Source organism: Protopterus annectens, chromosome 4.part0 (assembly GCF_019279795.1).
Source record: "Protopterus annectens isolate FY-2018-M chromosome 4.part0, PAN1.0, whole genome shotgun sequence".
Taxonomy (NCBI): Eukaryota; Metazoa; Chordata; order Ceratodontiformes; family Protopteridae; genus Protopterus; species Protopterus annectens.
This window is the reverse complement of record NC_056733.1, coordinates 351,525,543-351,546,848: the sequence shown is the minus strand read 5'-3', so window position 1 is coordinate 351,546,848 and position 21,306 is coordinate 351,525,543. Positions and strand designations below refer to the sequence as shown.

The following is a 21,306-nucleotide window of genomic DNA, read 5'->3' as shown; positions in this document are numbered from 1 at the left end:
AGGTTTCCATTTCCTCTGACTCCTCTTCAGAACAGGGATACTCTTTGCCTCCCTATGAGGATTCTGATGCTGAAGAATCTATTCCTTCAGCTTCTCCTCCTAAGGATTATTCTTTTGGGGAAACCCTGCATACCATGAGGGAGCATTTCCACTGGGAGAGCCAAGATTACTCAGAATCTAAGAAAAGGCTCAGAGACTTTCTTCCACTACCTCAGCACAGACCTCTTGCTATCCCACCTGTTCTAGACATTGTAGATTATGTATTTTCAGAGTCCGGCCTGTCCCCTGACTCTTTACCTCCTGCAATTGTTAAGCCAGACAGATACTACAGGGTTCCAGACTCTCATAAATTTCTATATAAAAACCCTGCTGCTGACCCAGAAACTATTTCTCAGGGTCCCAAAGGGGTCAAAGCCTCTACTGCAAAAAACCCTGTTCCCTCGGATAGGGATTCTAGGGCACTGGACAGATGGGGGAAAAACGTTTACACTTCTGCTACCTTGGCTGTAAGGGCTTTAAATTGTCAGTTTCATATGCTTAAATATCAGCAATACTTAATGTCACTGCTAAAACAGAAAATGTTGACAAATTCTGAATGTTCTGAAAACAAGGAAATGCAGGATTTATTGCATGCAGCTGAACAAGTGGGAAAGCATACTTTGCAGTGTGGTTTTGATTCACTGGAGGCCTCTTGCAGGGCCGCTGTTACAGGTTCTGTTATTAGAAGGCATGCTTGATTAAAGGAACAGAATCTGCTTGATCATGTTAAAGCAAAATTATTGGATGCTCCATTACAACATGATACTTTGTTTGGTGTTAAGGCAGAAGAGGTGTTGAAGAAAATGGAGGATAAAGCAAAATCTATGCAGACAGTAAAGGATTTCTGAGTGGTACAACCACCCAGATTTAGCAGGAACTGGCCTTCTAAGAATTGGTCCTTTCCGGTGTCAGAAAGGCCACAAAGAGGCAGATACAGACGCCCTAGAGGCAGACAACAACCCCAGGGCTCATACAGGCCCAAACATTGGGGTGCTACTACCTCCAAAAGCGGAGAAGACAAATCACAGCCATATAGGAAACAGTCCCAATGACTTTCCTCTGCCAATGCCAAGCACTTATCTTTTGGCAGCACCCTTAGGGGAAAAGCTAGCACTTTTTTCACAAAATTGGCACATGATCACCCAGGACAAATGGGTCTTAAATATAGTCTCTCAGGGCTACAGGTTCCACTTTCACACCCTTCCAAAGGCAAAAGGTATGCCAGACCTGCCACACAAATCAATGGGCAGAGGCACAAAAGCAAGTTTCATCTCTCATGGACATGAGGGCAATTCAGCCAGTACCACAACAAGAGCAGGGACAAGGATTTTACTCAAGACTTTTCTTAGTACCCAGAAAGGACAAAGCCTGGAGACCAATTCTGGACCTGTCTATTCTAAACACTTTTCTGGACTTCCAAAATTCAAAATGTTGACTCTGCAGCAGCTTCTGCCCTTGCTGGGCAAGAAGGCTTGGCTTGTAACTTTGGACCTCAAAGAGGCATACCTACATGTCCCAATCAGACAATCTTGCATAAGATACCTCAGATTCATAGCTGGCTCAATGCACTACCAATTCTCTGCACTGCCCTTTGGCTTATCTACTGCACCCGGGGTCTTCACAAAATGCCTGGCACTAGTAATTGCATTTTGCAGACAGAGGAATTCAAATATATCCCTACTTGGACGACTGCCTTATTCAAGCAGAGAACAAAGACATTCTACTAAAACATCTGGCGTTTGTAAAAAGATTACTAATTTGCCTAGGGTACACAGTAAACAAAAAGAAATCAAAACTAGTACCCTCTCAAGAGATAATATTCCTGGGTGCAAGCTTAAATACAACTGCCCAGATGGCTTATCTCACGCCAGACAAACAAAGGCAACTGACTGCTTACTTCAAAAGCATGGCAACAAAGAACCAGTTATATGCAAGAAAAATTCTGCAGGCTTTGGGCTTCATGGCATCCTGCATTCTGCTAATTCCATATGCAAGACTGCATATGAGGAAGCTACAATGGTATCTAAAAAGTGTTTGGACTCAACATTGCCACAGCCTGGAAACATTAATTACTTTCATTCCCTGCCTGCAACAGGAGTTTCGATGGTGGGCACAGGCCAGTCACCACAACAAGGGACAGACATTCACTTTACCCACAGCCAGGCAGACACTAACAACAGATGCATCAGATTATGCCTGGGGGGCCCACATGGCAAGAAAATGTATTCAGGGCACATGGCCCGCAAGCCAAAGGCATCTTCATATCAATCAAAAAGAGATGCTAGCTGTACAAAATGCTCCGACAACCTTCAAGGATCTACTTCATCCGGGACAACTGCTGATAAAGACAGACAATACTACAGTCATATGGTACATAAACAAGCAGGGAGGCACACATTCTTACCCCCTCAGCAGACAAGCCATGATTTTGTGGAGCACAGCATTGACTTATCAAGTACACCTACAAGCACAATTCCTGCCAGGAAAGACAAATGCTCTGGCAGATGAACTAAGCAGAAACCTCATGGATCCTCACGAGTGGAAATTAGATCCACAAATCTTCAGCATGATAACAAGGAAATGGGGATGCCCAGACAGATCTGTTTGTCAACCCTCACAGCTGCCAACTACAGAGATTCTGCACAAGGACTTATCACAAACAAGCATAGAAAGTGGATGCACTGTCATTCAGCTGGAAAACCCTTACAGTATATGCCTTTCCTTCACTGCCTCTACTCCCCAAGGTACTCCTAAAGCTCAGACAAGAGAAGCCAAAAGTGATGCTGATTGCCCCGGATTGGCCACGCCAGCACTGATACCCAATCTTAAAGAGCTTGTCTCAAGGCCCAGCTTGGACATTACCTCAAATTCCTCATTTACTGACCCAACAAAACAATCAGATCCTGCACAGCCAACTCAGAACCCTAAATCTGGCTGCATGGCGGATAATGTAACTATTCAGAACACACCTCTCTCTAAAGTGGTTATGGATTTTATTTTGGAGGCCAGGAGGCCCAGCACCAGAAAATCTTATGCAGAAAAATGGAAGAGATTCTGGGCTTGGAACCAGGCACAAGGAATTGACACGCTTGTACCAAATATTCCTCAGATTTTACAATACCTAACTGAGATGTTGGACAAAGGCCTATCCTTCTCATCAATTAAGATCCATGCCTCTGCCATTTCAGCTCATTACAATACGGACTCACCTATTTTTTCACATCCACTGCTAAGGCAGTACCTCAGAGGGGCCAAAAACATAAGCCCTCCAAGGAGAGCACCAATACCTGCATGGGACCTCAATTTTGTCTTGGAAAAGCTCACACTGCCTCCTTTTGAGCCAGCCAATACAGCTGAGATAAAATTCTTATCATGGAAAACAGCTCTGCTCCTAGCAATAACTTCAGCAAGAAGAGTCTCAGAGTTACAGGCATTAATGGCTGTGGAACCTTTTTATTATTTTCCATCCGGACAGGGTTTCTCTAAGGACAAAACCCACCATTTATGCCTAAGGTAGTGTCCAGTGTGGCTCTTAACCAAACCATCCATTTGCCTACCTTTTATCCAAACCACAGAATAAAGGGGAGAGACTTTTGCATTTTTTGGACATACACAGACAGTTACGCTTCTACTTGGACAAAACTAAAGCTTTCAGAAAGACTGAGCAACTTTTAGTGGCATATGCTGCAGGATCACAAGGAAAGGCTATTTCAAAGCAGACTATTTCAAAATGGATAGGCCACTGCATTCGTTTCTGCTATTCACAACATGGCAAATCAGTGCGTAAGGGCATTAGGCCACATTCAACCAGAGCAGCAGCTACTTCAGCAGCCTTCCTCAGAGGAGTACCAACCAAGGATATTTTAGAGGCTGGAACTTGGACTTCAGTGCACACTTTTACAAAGCACTACCACTTACCACTTTACTCTAAATCCAGAGCAGGCTTTGCCACTGCAGTTCTGCAGGGCCTCATAGCCACTCCTAATTCTATTTAGGCCCAGCCTCCCAACCTCAGCTTTGGGATTCAACCCAAGTGTAATGACTGCAACAGTGAAACATGATGAACATAGTACAGTTGTGTGCCTATCATAAATGTAGATGTTCGAGTGTATTCACTGTTGCAGTCCAGGTTACCCTCCCTCCATTCCCCTTTTCATTGCTGGGACTTGTCTGTACTTCTCTATTCTATACAACCTATGTGGTGTATTTGCTTGTAGATGAAGGTAATGATTATGTTACTGCATGCTTTTTTATAAGCAGAATTTTCAGCCTACCTTTTTGGGGGCACCTGACATCTGGGGCAAGAAAAACTGAAGAAAATGGCGTCGGTTGCATCTTTTATACCCCTGGCGCACCTGACGTCAGGGAAGAGGCAACAGCAACCGACGCCGGACCAGGACTTTGGAATTCAGGCCACCTGCAGGTAGCCTGCCAGCAGGATAACCCAAGTGTAATGACTGCAACAGTGAATACACTTGAACATCTACATTTATGGTAGGTACACAACTGTACTTTCTCATTCCTGTCAGACACAACAAGCTTCAAGTAGCTTGGGAGGGGACCCTACAGGGTGGTAAGAAAGGTAAGTGATGTTAAGTACATGGTGGAACTGCTAGGCAGGAGGCAGGGGCACAAATTGTACCATGTTAACATGATGAAACCTTACCATGGTAGGGAGGCCCTTGTGCTGAACATTTGCAGTGGATTGCAGGAGGAGTCTGAGGGAGATCTGGAGACTGACCTCCTCAGTGAGGCTCGGACTGACACTTCAGTGGAAAGTGTAGCAGTGCCCCAGCAGCTGTCTCCTACCCAGGTTCCAGAAATCCGAAGAGTGTTACAGGAGTTTCGGGACATGTTCACTGGGAAACCAGGGTGTGCCCACCTGGTGCAGCACCAGGTAGGATTATTAGGCAGGCCCCTTATAGGGTGCCTGAGAGTGTCAAACAGACTCTGAGGGAGGAGATACAGGAGGTGTTGGAACTAGGGGTGATGCAAGAGTCCAACAGTCCCTGGGCCTCCCCAGTGGTGCTGGTGCCAAAGAAGGATGGCAACACCAGGTTCTGTATGGACTACAGGAAATTAAATAGTCACACACAGTCAGATGCTTACCCCATGCCTAGGACAGATGAGGCATTAGAGTAGCTGGGTGGGGCTAAGTATCTTAAAACCATTGATCTTACCAAGGGTTACTGGCAGGTACCCTTGACTCCCAGTGCTAGAGAGAAGTCAGCCTTTGTGACACCTTTTGGCTTGTATGAGTTCACAGAGATGCCCTTTGGAATGAAAAATGCCCCAGCGACTTCCCAGTGGCTGGTAGATCATATCCTAAAAGGAGCAGGAGGGTTTGCCATTGCTTACCTAGATGATATTGCCATCTACAGCCATTCCTGGCAAGAGCACCTTCAGCATGTCAGAGATGTGCTGGGCAGACTACAGAAGGCAGGGTTGACCATTAAGCCGAGCAAATGTCAAATGGTTTGGCAGAGGTCTCCTACCTCTGAGACATAGAGTGTGGAATGGTAAAATCAGGCCAAAACCTGCCAAAGTAGAAGCCATTCAGGTATGAGCTGCATCTGTTACCAAAATGCAGGTGAGGGCATTCTTAGGGACAGCAGGGTACTACAGAAAGTTCATCCCCAGTTATAGTACCATAGCTGCTCCTCTCACAGACCTGACAAGGAAGAACAGGCCAGATAAGGTAGTGTGGACCCCAGAATTTGAGCAGGCATTCAGGAGCTTAAGGAAGCTTTGGAAGGACCCCCTGTGTTTACCAGTCCAGATTACAGCAAAGAATTTGTTGTGCAGGTGGTTGCTTCAAACCATGGGATGGGGGCTGTACTTAGCCATATTTCTTCAGAGGGAGAAGAGCATCCAGTGGTTTATCTCAGTCGTAGGCTCCAACACAGGGAGGAATGCTATGCAGCTGTAGAAATGGAATGTCTAGCCATAGTGTGAGCACTGCAGAAACTTCAGCCTTACCTGTATGGAAGAAAATTCAATGTAGTGACAAATCACAACCCCCTAACATGGTTGCACAGAGCCAGCCAGCAAAATGCCAAATTGCTAAGATGGAGCCTAGGGTTGCAAGCATATGCTATGTCACTGCAACACCGCAGTGGGATTAGCAATGCCAACGCAGATGGGCTCTCAAGACAGGGAATGGGGTAAGGTATACTCAAATGGACCTAATCCTCTCAAGCAACGTTTGTCAAGGGTCACTTGAAAAACTAGCTTGAGTTCTCCAGGGGGGAAGATGTGTAAAGATAGGTGAAGGCTTCCAGCCTAGCCATATAGAATTCTGCAGATAATTCTGTCATTTGTAAATATTAATATAAGTGGTGGTGCTGCGGTAGCGTTGTCGCCTCACAGTAAGACGCTGTCCAATTCGATTCTCAGCTAGATCATCTTCTGCGTGGATACATGTGAATGGGCATACCTTTGTTGAAGGTTGCGCATCAGGGCTGGTAACTCGGCATGTAAAAATCAACTACCAATCATTAGCGGACCGGAGTTCCGCTGTGGCAACCCCTAACCGGGAAAAAGCCGAAAGAAACAACAACTTGTTCTCTTAAATGGGGAAAAAATGTTGGTAAATGTTAAACTTCAAAAATGTAACAACAGTGCACTCTGCTGTAAGAAAGCTAAGTCAAGCATTGTATGGCTGTTTTTGATCTTTAAAGTCAGCTCTGAAATGGCTGGATGAAGGAATTCTGCCTATTGTTTTGAGTCTAGAGTTACTGGCTAGAATTTGGATTTATAAATGTCTTTATTGCTCTGGTTTCTGACCCGGTGTAAAGAATGTAAATGTAGTTTTTGTTAGCCTGGGAACACCAGAGAATTGTGAAGAATGATGTCATGTGAAGCAGCTCTGTATTATCAATTTAAAGAGAGAGAATCAGAGAACTCTGAGCATTTGTCTTGAGAACATTCAGCTCACCACTCTGCCTGTTCTATATGTAAGTTATTTAGAACTGTGTTTTCTCTTAGAAATAGCTAGGAATTAGGAAGATGATACTAAGTGTTTTTCTGTGTTGATAGAACTTTTCTGCGGTATTATTTTATGTATTTCTCTGTGATCTCTGAACTCTTGACTAGCACTGTGTAGTAAGAAGTATTGTCTTGTGTTGTATTTATTATTAAATATTTTAAACCTTTCAGCTGTGGCTATTTTATGCAGAGTTAATTGAAGCTCTAAGAGTGCATTGCATGTATATAGTGAGACTGTACCAAGTCACTCCAAATAAGTCTTGACTGTTAGGTTGCACTTACCATTTGGATAATAATAGTGCACAGTAATAATTGGACACCCTTTTGAGGGCCTTTGAATAGGTGATAAATATTAGCTGAGTGGTGGCAGAGATTTCTACCTTGTAGTCTGGGTAAAAAGGGCACAGCTGGAGAACCTGTGCCAGCCTTCCCCAGGAGTGTCCATGTGGTTGTATAAACTCTTATCTCAAAGTGTGTATGTGTCAGCTACTTGGGCAGGGACATGAAGCACTGGTTGGACAGCGAGGGTGCTGGAGGCTTTAGCTTGCCCAGCTGGCTGAAATCTGGACCCTATAGCTGTGCCAGTGGGGAGTCTTATTAGGAACCTGGAGAGAAAGGGAAAAACCAGCCCCAGACTGACTGTGATCTCTGTGTGCTCTTAAAGGAAATTGTACTTTACTGTGTGTGTATTTATTATCCTTTCTCTATATGGACGCCCCTCACTGGTGTTAGTGGTGAGGATTGAGGCTCCTTGATTGCTGGGCCAGGGCACAGGCATCACAGATTTGACATCAGGGAAGTAAATGCCAAAAAGGAGCAGTCCAAGGAGTAATCCCTGAGGGACTCCACTTCTGACTGGCCTCTTTGTAGAGGTGGACTCCCCAGTTCTAACTTCTGGGTCCTGTCTATGAGCAGCCAGTTGGCTATCCACTCGGTGACATAGGAGATTGTACCTAACCTCTTGAGTTTGTCAACAATGCCAGAGTGGGGTATTGTGTCAAATGCCTTGGCCAGGTCATGGTAGGCACTGTGAACCATTTTCCCTCATCCATTGATTTGGTGACCTTCTCAAAGAAGTCCACCATGTTGAGTAGGCATGATTTGTCTTTGATGAAACCAAACTGGGTTGATTCCAGTGTCTGGAGGTTTAGTATATCTCTATTGATCATTTCCATGATGATTCTTTCAATGGCTTTACATACAAGACTAGTGAGACTTATGGGTATGTAGTTTCCAGGGTCTTCATATGGCCCACCTTTGTGCAGAGGGATTACTGTTGCTGTTCTTCATTTGTGAGGCACGAAGCCTGTTTGGAGGCTACAGTTAAATAGTAATTCCAGAGGCCCTGATAGGTCATGTATCATGCTATTTAGCAGACATCCTGGGATAATATCTGGGCCAATTGATGCCGTATACTTGGTCTTAGAGAAAGCATTAAGGACCTGTTCCCCATTGATAGTAGGGGAATTTTATTTGATGGTATTTCCTGAGGGAAGGTTGAGGAGGAGAGAGGGTAAGGTTGGTGGTGAATTTAACAGCCAGGAGGTTTGCAATATCTTCTGACTCGGTGTAGGTGGCTCCATTTACAATGAGCACTGCACACAATTGTGTATTGCCTTTGAGATTACAGACATAGCTAAATAATACTTTGTGGTTGCCAAAGTTACCTCAAATTTGGCTTTGGTAGACTTTATTTGTCCTTTTAGTTGTTTATTTGGTTTAGTGAGAGTGCTTTTATCCTGCTGGGTGCTGCACCCCCTGATATTTGCCATGATGTTCTTCCTCCTGTTATACAGCCTGTTGATTTTGTGATTCCACCAGGGTGGCTTGTTTTTTGAGTTAGTTCTGTACTTCTTCCTGGTGGGTGCAGCTGCCTTTATGCAGCTATTAACATGCTTGTACAGGGTTTCTGTGAACAGTTCTGCATAGGCAGCAGTGTTGGGGTTTATGGGGGCTTGAAATTTTGCCAACTGTATCACTTAATAGCAAGAGGTTAACCTTAGAGTAGTTCCTGAATATTCCAGGTTTAGCTGGGGGTCCAGGTTTTATTTTTGCTTCAAAGGAGACCGTTTTGTGGTCTGACCTTACTAAGGAAGACATTACAGTAGGGGGGTGTACAGCACTCTCCCATATTAGTGAGGACCAGATCCATTATGGTTGCACCCCTTGTTGGTGTATTGACTATCTGGTCCAGGGAGTTTGTGTTTACAAATTCCAGGAATCTCTGTGCCTGTGCGTTTCATGTTGTATATGATTCCCAGTTAATAGTAGGGTAATTAAAGTCACCCATGAATATGGTATAGGGGTTGGATGGTTAGTGTTTCTAATAAGTTTAAATGCATGGTATGGATTTCCTGGATCATAGAGGGGGACCTATAGCTTGTAAGAAAGTGGTATTAGATTTTTTATGGTGATTTGAACTTGGAGCAACTCAAGTGCATTGTTCTGTTTGACCAGCCTTAAAATATATGTATTTTTTGATGTAAATGGAGACACCTCCACCTTTAGTCCCTGCCTGTGCAGTAGCTGGTCTAAATGTGTGGAAGGCATTATAACCTTGCAATGTTGGTGTGCTCTCCTTTGCTTTAAACCATGTCTACAGACATCCGCATTCTCTAGGGTGAAGAGAGCTTCTAGGGAGTGGAGTTTTTTGTTTAGACTACTAGCATTGAGCAGTAATACCTTTAGATTTTCTTTGTTTTGATTTGCTGTCAGAAGTACTTTGGCATTACCTAAAAAAGGCACTATGGGGGAAGACAATGTTTTAGCTAATATTTGAAAGCCTAGAGGGGAGAGATGCAGACCATCCCTAGAAAAGCAGCTTGGTCTGTTGATCATCTCTTTCTATGCTGACAAATATTGCACCCCCTTAGAATGACACCATCATCTTTTGTTCGTATTGAGGCATCATCATTGAAGAAGGTAAAATACTAGGCTCATACCAGCCTGAGACACATATTCTGAGAGCTCCATGATGTCTCTCTTCATATAGTCTAGGGAGTTATGTCTCAGGTCATTTCCTCCCACATGACTATGACTGAGTCATATTTATACTTGTGGTCCAATGACCTGAGTGTGTACCTAATGTGGCGGTTCCTAGTCCATGATAAGCAACTGACCGTGACTTTCTCCTTACTTGGCCTGGTGAGAGGGACATCAGTGTGTCTCAACGGAGTCCCCAATGACTAGAATGTTGGATTGTGTGTTGACTTGCCTTATGGGCTTAGAGGTAAAGTCTCCATGAGATGTAGCTTTGTGTGTTGATGTGGGTGCTGTTTTGAAAGAGTGCATTTGGGGCTTCTGAGGGTATTTGTTATGTGCACTTTTTCTGGGAGGTCTTTGTGGTTTAGGAAGGTTACATTTATGTGCCTCAGCATGTGTGGGTCGATATTTCTGCTTTGAATTGTGTGTGATGGGTACAGCATGTGTACTACTGACAGCCTTACTGACATTAAAAGTACTTTTATGTGAGAACTTTGCCTCCAGTGACATTGTGTAAATACATCTCTCACATACCGTATCAGTTTGTTTGAGAATTAACTGGTTGTCAGTAAACATACAGCAATTTCTACATTGCCTCAGGATACCCATATCCACCAAGCTGGTAACAGAGACAGTGGGAAAGTTCTTATCCATGGCTGTAAGTGCAAAGACCTGTTGATGAGGTTCACTGAAGCAAGCAGTCTGGAAATCGGTAATTTATGGGAAGTACCTTTTTCATTAGTTACTTTGATAGTGGTTCTGTTTTGTTAGAGCAAAAAAGAAACGTCTTAAATAATTCCTTGTTCGCGTACAGAAGCTGTTGCATTTTTTCAGTAAGAACAACTTTTATCCTATGATACTATTGCAGGCAACTGTTAGTAAGCTTGAGTGTGATGCAACTGATAGGTGTTGATGTTTGCCACATATGCTTTGATTAAAACAAAACCCTTGTAATTTCCAAATGTCAGAGAATGGTAGTTTTTTTGAGAATATTTTCTTAAAGATGTACTGTTTCAGTATGTACCTTTACTTTCATTTTTAACTTGTCAGTAGTGATTTACTTAAGAAATAACCCATGCCTGGGTGTGGGTAATGCTGGATTTACCCACGGTTGGTGTGGTTTACTCACGAGAGCGAAGCCCGAGTGGCCAAACAAAGACAACTGTGGGTAAATCCAGCATTACCCACACCCAGAAGTGGGTTATTGCTATTATACAATGACATTAGTTAAGAAAAAAAATACTTTTCTTAAATAATGGCATTGTATAATGCCTCCATGCTGCCCTTCCACAGCTGTCTGGTATTCTGCGGCAGTTCTGATGTACTGTGCACGCGTATGCTTACGCAGTACATCAGAGTTGTGGGTGGAAGCAACAGAGAAAGCAAGATCTCCATTGCTTTTTACAAAGGAGTTTAACTTAGCGAGACAGCTTTAAAAAAACAACGGAGAATCTCCGCTGCTTTTTTTAAAGCTGTCTCGCTATGTTAAACCCATTTAACATAGCGAGACAGCTTTAAAAAAGCAACGTAGAAAGGAAGATCTCCATTATTTTTTTTTAAAGCTGTCTCACTATGTTAAACTCCTTTAACATAGCGAGACAGTTTCTAAAAAGCAACGGAGATCTTGCATTCTCCATTGCTGTAAAAAAAAAAAAGACTTATACTAATGGAAGAAGTCCGGGCGACCGGACCTTTTTCCATTAGTACAAGTCTTTGACTTACAACGTGCACGCTGACCAATCAACGTGCACGTTTTGGAATATTAATGGAGGGTCGTTGTATAATTTACAATTTACTATAGTTACATTATAATCTTTCCTGATCTTTGAAAATATGAACAAGAATCAATGCCATATCTGACCGATTTTATTTTCCTTATCTGTTGCCTACAGGTTACAAAGCAGATCCATGAGCATGAACAGGAGAACGAGTTGCGGGAACAGATGTCAGGTTATAAGCGGATGCGGCGCCAGCACCAAAAGCAGCTGATCGCTCAGGAGAACAAACTGAAGGCTGAGATGGACGAGCACCGCCTCAAGCTACAAAAGGAGGTGGAGACCCATGCCAACAATGCGTCCATCGAAATGGAGAAACTGGCCAAGAAGCATGTTATAAGCATGGATAAGGAGGTTGGTTATGTAACATTACTGACAAAAAATCATGGTCTTATTAGTTTGTGAAAGCTAAAGGTTCTTGACATATGCTTTTATCTTTTGTATCTTATTCATCCTACCTGTCTAAATGATGGATTATTATCCAGCCAATTCAAGGATTTTCATTGTCTCTCTCTTTTTTTATGTACTTTTATTTGTTCCTGTTTCAGTCATTCGGTTATCACATTAGCCTTTTTGGATCTAATGTAAATATATTTCTTCTTTTTTGTTCAGATGAAATAGTCGGAGTTTGATTGTAGCTTTTTGTTATTTTGCCTCTTCCTCATCTGTACATGGAGTCCAAGCTTGTTGGCTGTTCAGTGACAGAGGATTCCATGGTGCTTTGTTGAGCATTGTATAACTTTTTCTTGGTTTGTACAGCCCCACAGACTGAAAATTCACAGCCATTTAGTGACAAGTTAGGGGTCTGCCTTTGTTGATTACAGTGTTTCTATCTATGGATATGAGAGTTTTATTGCTTTGAGGTTCTGATATTGTGTAAAATATAGGTCTCCTTGAACTTGACAAGCATCATGCTATTACATCCTAAACAGCCTGCCTGTGATCTTTCTTCTTTCTGGAGCTACTGCTGTCTTTAAGGTTTTGGTGTGTTTTGTCTTTCTTCAGTGCCATGTTCAGCAGTAATACAGTGCGTCATGGATCTAAAGAGACTGGGTTTCAACAATAGTATCGGAAACAATTCAGCAAAAGTGTGTAACTACATTAATGGTGCAGTGATCTTCAGTACAGTTTTTTTGTGGACTCACTCCCAGTTTGATATTTTGTTGGCTTCTTCCCTATTAATGACATTTCATTTTTTTTCTGTTTTAGAACCTTATGTCAGCTAGTTGCCTATCTAGTGCATACTCTGAACTTCTTGTTCGTCTGTTCCTTCTTGGAATGAAAATTGAAACAGTGTAGATAAGTTGTCATATTTTGTGACTGTTTGGTATTGTCCATTTAATAATAATAATAATAATAATAATAATAATAATAATAATAATAATAATAACAATATCCATTTGTTGACCATGTATGCCAACTGGACACACAGTTCTTTTCAGGGGTGACCTGGGAGCAATGCCTAGTTAGGTGATCTCATCATTGTACTGCCCTCCTCCAGCTAAACTGGTTAGAACTGCCTCATCTTCTCACCCTGAATCAACTACTTACTTCTCACACAGTGTTATACAAACCTGACAATTACTCAGCACTTTCTAATCTTGTCCAACCCTAGAGTAACCTAACATCCCTTAGATCTGCTGATAAAATACTGTTAAAAGTTGTTAAAGCACAAAAGTCTTATGGCACATCCTTGTACTTCCATATCATTGCCAAAAAATGGAACTTGCCACCTCAGCATATTCCGTCCATCAAAGACACACATACATTTAAACAGACCCTAAAGGAATATTTCTCTAAGCATAGACTTTGCTTGTGCTCCCCACCCAGGCTAAACACTTCATCCCATAAATGTCTAACTCCTTTTTCCCATTTCTCTATTCCTCCTGGCTAATTAAGTCTTCTTACTCTCAGAACATGACTTCTTACTCTAAGGAGAAAAATCATGTATGGTACAACTGTATCTTGTTCGATATGACCACCATTGTTACTTTTTGTAGATACCATGTTAAGAACCTTGTAATTTGAATTTATATGTGTATTTTTACTTTATGTATTATCAGTGTAATAGTTGTATGTTTACATGTAAAAAAAAATGTAATCTTTCTTGGAGCCTTTCTCCCCGGGTCTCCGCTGAAAACGGGCTATTGTGACCAGTCAGACACTACCCGGTTAGCAAATGACAATAAATAAATAAATAAAGTGACTTGCTCAAGGTCACACAGCAGGCAAATGGGGGCTGAGGGATTCAAACAGTGTACCATAGGAACTACAGCTTACAGACTTAACTCTGTGCCAGCTTTCTCAGCTGAGGTGAAACAGTTGAGACCTTACACCTCTCACCTAAATTTTGCTGTTTCAGCTTCCTAAGCTTTCTCTGGTTTAATTTTAATATCAATATAGCAGACCCCCTGACACCTAGTTCTTGTTTTAAACCCATCTTGCTTAACTGGATTAACCTCTGGGGTTGCACAGTTTATACCTTTCAGACTGAAACTCCTGTACAGATGTGGGTACCAATCTGTGGATTTTTTTAGATAGTGCTCACTTGTTGGGTATTCTGGAACACAATGTCTGTGTTAGTCTTCTTATTATTTACAGACATGCACGTTCCCTGTTTGTGTCAGACCTCTGCAGATGTCCCTAATCCTGGGATGGGATTCTCCTATCTTTTCATCTGTATGTAGTGTGGGGGATGCAGGTACCATTTCACTGCTGAGAGGGTGAGCTGGGTTTGCAGTTAACATTTGGAAGCCATAGTTATGAGCAGTGAGTATCAAGGGCTAAAACACAAGAGTCATCAGTTCTACTTCTATAAGCCTTGTTTGACAAGGGAGAAACTGCACAGCAGGTATAGACTCCTTTCTGCAGGCTTTGTGTATGTGTTGGGAATGGATTATTCATTGCAACTCCTCCTTTTTAACTACGTAATGGAATGTGTGAAATGAGGCCCTAATTGCCACCACTATAGCTTTTGGAGAAAAATGTCAGTATCTGAGAACAGGGTGCGCTGCCAGTTTGGGACTGCAGAAGGCACAACAATCTTTAGTAAATATCTGCTTTATTGGATGCTATATATATTTTAGTTTAAAACTGAGTATATGGATATTTTGCATGCTAGCTTTTAAAATGAAGATACTACAACATTCATTTTACTTCAGTTTTAGCGTATCTGTAGCTGAAAGAGTTTGGCTTGTTCATGTGCTTCTAGGTGTAAATGCTCATCTTCTGTTCTTCCCACAGTGGTGTGGCATTCTTGTACCTAACATTACTCCTGTTTCTATGTCCAGTTTCCCATTCACCATTTTTAGGTCCTTGTGGTCCTCTGTGTGTGTGTGGTGGAAGAGGGCTTAATAATTTCACAGTGTCTGTGAAACCACACCTTAAACAAGTGCATACTTTTGCTAGATGTTACAAGTTGGGTTTTATGTCCAATGGTGGATGTGGTTGTGTCCAAGTCATCATCTGAGCTAAAGGCCTGTTTGATTGCAAAAATGAGCTTTTCATTAGATCTAATCCACATTTCTGGCCAAAATTGCTTTCCAGACTGTTCTTGCATCAAGCCATTCATCTCCCTGTTTTCTTTGCCAAGCCAGAAACCATAGGAGAAAGATCCGTCCACACCATGGATGTGCACCAGCACTAAAGTCTTCTTTATTCTGCGGAGGGAAATACTTGACCTTATCAAAGAAACTGTGCTAATGTGGATTGCCATATACGATATTTTTTGCTATTAAGTAGTGAACTGCCTGTTGAAAAATGCTGCAGTCAGAAGCCACTCCACAAGAGATTTGGATCTTTTCATTGCATGCTTCTGTACTGTACTGCAACCACAAGGTCCTTGGTGCATACCTTCACTGTGCTTTTTATCTTTACTGTTATTCTGTGAGTCTAGATTCCTTTGGTACTTTGGCACTTAAGGACTCAACTTTCTGATCTTTGGTCTTTAAACTGTCTTCTGGCTTTTCCCACTCTGGTTGTTTACTGCTTGGACTATAACACAACCATGGTACTCATAAAGAAAAGTCCTCAGTGTTGGGTATAACTGGTACGTTTTTACCATGTCAGCTGATCTAACATCAAGAGCCATCATTGCTATGTCATTGAGTCCATGGCTTAATTCTTCCTTTCCACTGATCACCATTTGGAAAATTCTGGAAGACTTCATGATTAGAGATGTGCTTACACGTGGTCTGTCGCATTCAGTGACATCACATACCACCTACATAAGCACATTTGTCACTCCAGCCTGCCAGTTCTTCTGTCATACTTCCTCAGTTCAGGTCTAGATTTTTGCTGTCATCTGTGAAATCCCAGCACTTCTTTGCCTTACAAACAGAAAGGGTTCTAGATTTTACTTGCACTAACTAGCCTAGTCTGGGTCTTTTTTTAAGTATATGGTCTGTCAAGATGCAGTTTAGCAGTCTTGCTTTTATCTGATAGCTAGTATTTAACATTAGTGAGAAGTTTCTGGTCCATGCCTAATTTAGCTGAAGTCCCTGTAAAATAGTTTGTAAGTTTTCATGCTGTTAAGTTAACATGATTCTGTTTATAAACACTGCCAGTGTAGAAAAGTCTTAATTTCTGTCACTTTGCACCATTTTTCAGTTGTTTTACATCAAATGAACTGCTGAACTGCTAATAATCTACAGACTGTAAAATAATTTCTTATTTTGTTAATATATTCCAAGTATTTGGAAATGCGTAATCAATTTTCAGGTACAAGCATTTTGTTTGTAAATTCTGGTGTTGTTGGATCGCCACACGACAGCAGTTTTAATGCAAAACACATTAAGTAAAACATGTTCTCTAAGAGAATGCTCCTCCTTTTTGGTATCAGAAATTATCCCATAGATGCTTCAAGTGTGTGTGTGTGTATATATATATATATATATATATATATATATATATATATATATATATATACATATACACACACACACACACACACACATATATATATATATATATATATATATATATATATATATATATATATATATATATATATATGCACACATATATATACACACACACACACACACACACATATATATATATATATATATATATATATATATCAGCAGAACATGCATATCACAGATGTTGAAAGAATTTTAATTGATGTTTCTCTTTATAATTCTAACCTAAAAAGTTTTGCAGCTGGAGTAGTGGTGATGGGACTCTCTAGTTTCCACTACTTCAGTGGAGTTTGACTACAGTAAATTTGATGAAGTGTTGTATGGAGCTGAAGACTAATATTTTAACAAATAGTAGATATGTTTTTACTGTATCAGTTGATGTAAGGGAACCCTTCTTGGTGGGAGCTACAGCTGGGTTCATTGTGAACGTTAGTCACAGTCTACTTTTCTCAGAAGGTCCCTTAAGCCTGTGAGTTCACTCCAAACACCAGAAAGCACATTTTGTCAAACAAAAACATAAAGACTTGATATCTACGCTGCTAACAATTAATACAACCTTATATACTTTCTCAATGGATAACTTTAGCAGCTGAGACTGTATGGAGGGACCACCTATGCACAGGGCAATGGTTGGCAGTATGTTTGTGACCTACCAAGGAGAATATAAATACAGCATTCAAATATATTTTGTGTCAAACACCGAAGACCCTCCTTTTGGGTTATATCTCTGTCATGAATGAAGGAGGTCAGGGATCACAGTGTAGAAAGTCAGATCCTGAAGTACAGATGTACCAAAGGAAGCCCTACTTATGAAATAGCAGTCTAGAGAGTAATATTTGTTGAAGGTATGCAATGAAGACCAAGTGACTCTGGTGCAGCTGTTGACAGTGGAGACCTTGTTGAAACAGGCTCTCGAAGTAGCCATGCGTATAGAAGAGGTGCATTTGAGTGCAGCATTTTCTAACGGAGCATTGAGATAACTGATGACAATAGACAAAACTGGTATTCCACTTGGAAAATATTTGCTTGGTAGCTGTGAGCACTTTCCCCTCCTATAGAAGAGAAGGGTGATCATCTGCTTCATTGTGTCAAAATTCAAGCATGCCTTCAAGAAAAATATAAGCTAGCAATGCTCATCCATGGAATTAAGGGTTCTTCGTGCCTTGGTTAACAGGGAGCTGAGCAGACTGGCTGTAGAACTGCTCAGAGACTACATCTGGGGGAAAATTATTTATCCTGAGGGATGTCCAGTCTTCGGGAAGAGCTAGTATGACTCCCTGTATATGGGGCTCACAGTTTTTATAGCTTGTAAGCAGAGGTAATTGCTACCAGAAAGTGTCTCCCAAGAAATGAACTTCAGTTTAATGAGTCAGTCAGTATAAACATTCTGTGGGCAGGGTCTATATCACAAAATCGACATTTGAAATTGTCGACTCTCATTTGTTCGACATGAAAACGTCGAACTCCAACATACTCAAACGGCCAAATCACCGATTTCTTTCTGATGGAAAGAAATTGGTTGGCTTACAACCAACGCCACACAAAAACAAACATATTTAAGTAGGGGACTTTGCCCCCACACCCCCCACCATGGAGGACTGTGCCCCTCATACCCCTCCCAACTAAATATTCTAACTCCAAGACTGCACTACAGTTGGGGAAAGTGCAGATGTAACAAAATGGGCAACCCATTTCTTTCCCTTGGAAAGAAATCTGTGATTTGCCCATTCTGGAAAGTTGGAGTTCAACATTTCCATGTCAAACAAATGTGAGTCGACATTTTCGGATGTCGATTTTGTGATATAGATCTTGTGGGTAAGCTGTCAGTCCTGAAATTCAGGTTCAATAGTGGAGTGGAGTTTTGCAGAGTAGGGCAGAAGGGCAGCACTCCTTTAAGGAACTGCTTGAACAGCAGTTCCTGAGCAGCAGTTTTGTTCACAAGATCCTGATGGGTAGAAATAAGTGACAGACGCTCACCTTGGCCATAGAATAACTGTATCCCAGATATAGGTTAAGACTACCTACAAGCTGACCAGTTGGAGCAGTTCCGGATAAATCTGTGTCCACTTGGTAAACTGTTTCCACTTGGAGGCATACACCTACCAAGTTGGAGGATTCCTAGCAGCCTGTATCACTTTTGAGATTCCTGTCAGGAGGTCTGCTGGGATCAAGTGATTTATATCGGGAGTTAAACTTGGGGTAGAACTAGTTTGTTCTCCAGTAGGTGAGGGACATCCAGGACTTGATATGGGAGATTTTCCTGTAACCTTATGGAATCCCCTGACTACATGTTTGAAACTACATTCTCTGATGTCAGTCTTCACGTAATCCTTGACTGTGGGCTCGATTCCAAGCATCGGAACCGAGTCGGCCATTTATTTCAGCACGAGCCTTCCAAAATCTTGGGCTAGCCTCTACCCATAATGCTCCTTTCTAAATTACCCTAGATCCTCTTGTATCAGACGCGTCCGACCTCTCTCAAGCTTTGGCAGTTTTTTTCAAGTAAGTTGTCCTTCTAAATAATTCCTCCTAAACTCTTTCCTCTATCTATGTGCATCTTTTGCTGTCTCCCGTGCCTGTGTGTAATCCTATCTCCTTTTTCCTCTACCGTTAGGTAGAGTCTTCTACACGTACCATTGCTGGTACTCTCTTTTTACCCTTTTAGGTATTGGTTACCATTGTTGGTACCCCTTTTTCTTTCCAAAAAAAAACAAAACAAAAACACTTTACTGTCCTCTCCTCTGTGTGTGTGTGTGTGTGTGTGTGGGGGGGGGGGTCTGTATCAGCCTTAACCTTTTCTTTCTGTCACAGCTGATAAATCTGCTTCTCCAGCTAAACCTTCTAAGGGAACTTCTGGGTTTAAAAGATGTCAGAAATGTGACAGAAAAATGCCCAATTCAGATGGGTATGTTTTGTGTGTCTATTGCTTAGGTGCAATACATTTACAAAAAAACTGTTCCCTATGTCATCGTTTCTTTGCTAGGACCTTAACTGAGCTGAGAAACAAATTGATATTAAAAGACTTATTACAATGTGATTTTTGAAAAGGCTATATGTTATGTAGTCCAATCTTGCCTACTTTCTTACCCGTGGGTTCAGAGCCGAACCTCGGCTCCGACTCGGCCATACTCTAGCTCGAAGTTTTCAATTGGCTCATGGCTAAGAGGTATCCCATACTACAACGCACCTATCCCCAGATCTCGTTTTCCACTCATATAGCTCGGATGTGGTCTTGCTCTTGGCTGTGGCTAAGTACAATTTTTCAATTTAATTTTCAGTATAGTAGCTCCAAAAGTGTGTTTTGCTTCTGCTGGTTGTGTGACCAGTTCTGTTGAACTTTTCTTGGTATCCCATTTCCTTCTTTGGTGTTAATGGGCTAGGCCCGTTTCAGTTACAGGAACTAGTCCTCCCCTGTTTTTGTGTAGTAGACCTGTTAGCAGGTTTTTTGTTGTGCAACTGTTTTTGGTGCCCTTATTCCCTGGGCTAGGCCCATTTAATTTAGAGGACCTAGTCCTCCCTGTGGTTATCCGTGGTCTCTAGGCCATTTCAGTTAGAGGCTGTAGTTTCCCGCGCTCTATCTTGGTTATTTTTGGTTACTTTGGTGAAGGTGTCCCCACTGTTTTTGCCTGTGTGTGTGTGTGTGTGTGTGTGTGTGTGTGTGTCTGTGTGTGTGTCTGTGTGTGTGTGTGTTCTTAGGTTCATAGGTTCATACTAGGCTATCTGCCCAAGGGCATTTATAAGCCTAGCCCATAGTTATGTGGCTTTCGCCACCCCTTTAGTTTGAATAAAAACTATGCCTATCATTTTGCTGTGCCTCTGTCAAGCAGTGACACTGAAGTAATCCCTGGGGTATATCTGCAATCTCCCATCCATTGGTCAAGATTCCTCTTGAACAAGGCCAGAGAGGTGCTCTGCCTCACATGTACCGGGATTTTGTTCCACAGCATAGGAGTCTCTGGGTGATGAATCTGTCCCTCCAGCACGTTCTATTTATAACCGTGTCAAGGTTTAAGTCTCCGCCCTTGTGGTTCTGAGGGATCTAGATTTTTGAGGTGAAGCATATTCATCAAATCTGGGTTTGACATGGCCTTATATGTCAGGCACAGGTCACCTCTGAGCAAGCGGTATGAGACTGAATAGAGCTGGAGTTCTTTCAGTCGGGCAGCATAAGACATATTTTTGAGACCCTTTATCCTTTTGGTGAGGAACTTTTGGGGCCTTTCAAGCTGCAGCAGGTGTCTGGTCAGATACATTCGAGCGGGGCATTGTACTCAATCATAGGTCTAATGAGTGATGAGTACAGGGGACGATGACCTCCCTTGATCTAGATGTGAATCCCTTCATGATCAGGTGGGCGATATAGAAGGTTTTCCTAACTACTTTAGCAACATGAGTGTCAAGCGAAGGCTACTGTCAACCTGGGTCCCCAGATCCCTGATGACTTTTTCTGTGCTCAGTGGATTGCCACCTATATGGTAGCTAGGGGTAACCTTGTTTTTCCCAAAGGGTATGACTATGCATTTTTTGGTGTTTAACTTCAGGCCATGGCTCTGGCACCAGTTATCCGTTTCTGTGAGGCCCTTCTGGAGGATATCTTTGTC

At 42.0% G+C, this 21,306-nt stretch overlaps 1 protein-coding gene across 3 annotated transcripts in view; it reads left to right on the top strand.

Moving 5' to 3' along the window:
* Positions 1-21,306, top strand: part of TAOK3 (TAO kinase 3) — a 2,060,965-nt gene that overhangs the window by 1,702,583 nt on the left and 337,076 nt on the right. For all 3 annotated transcript variants that reach the window (XM_044068327.1, XM_044068326.1, XM_044068325.1), the window contains one exon: positions 11,901-12,137. In XM_044068327.1, the coding sequence (XP_043924262.1) occupies positions 11,901-12,137 (237 nt within the window). The remainder of the gene's footprint in view (positions 1-11,900; positions 12,138-21,306) is intronic.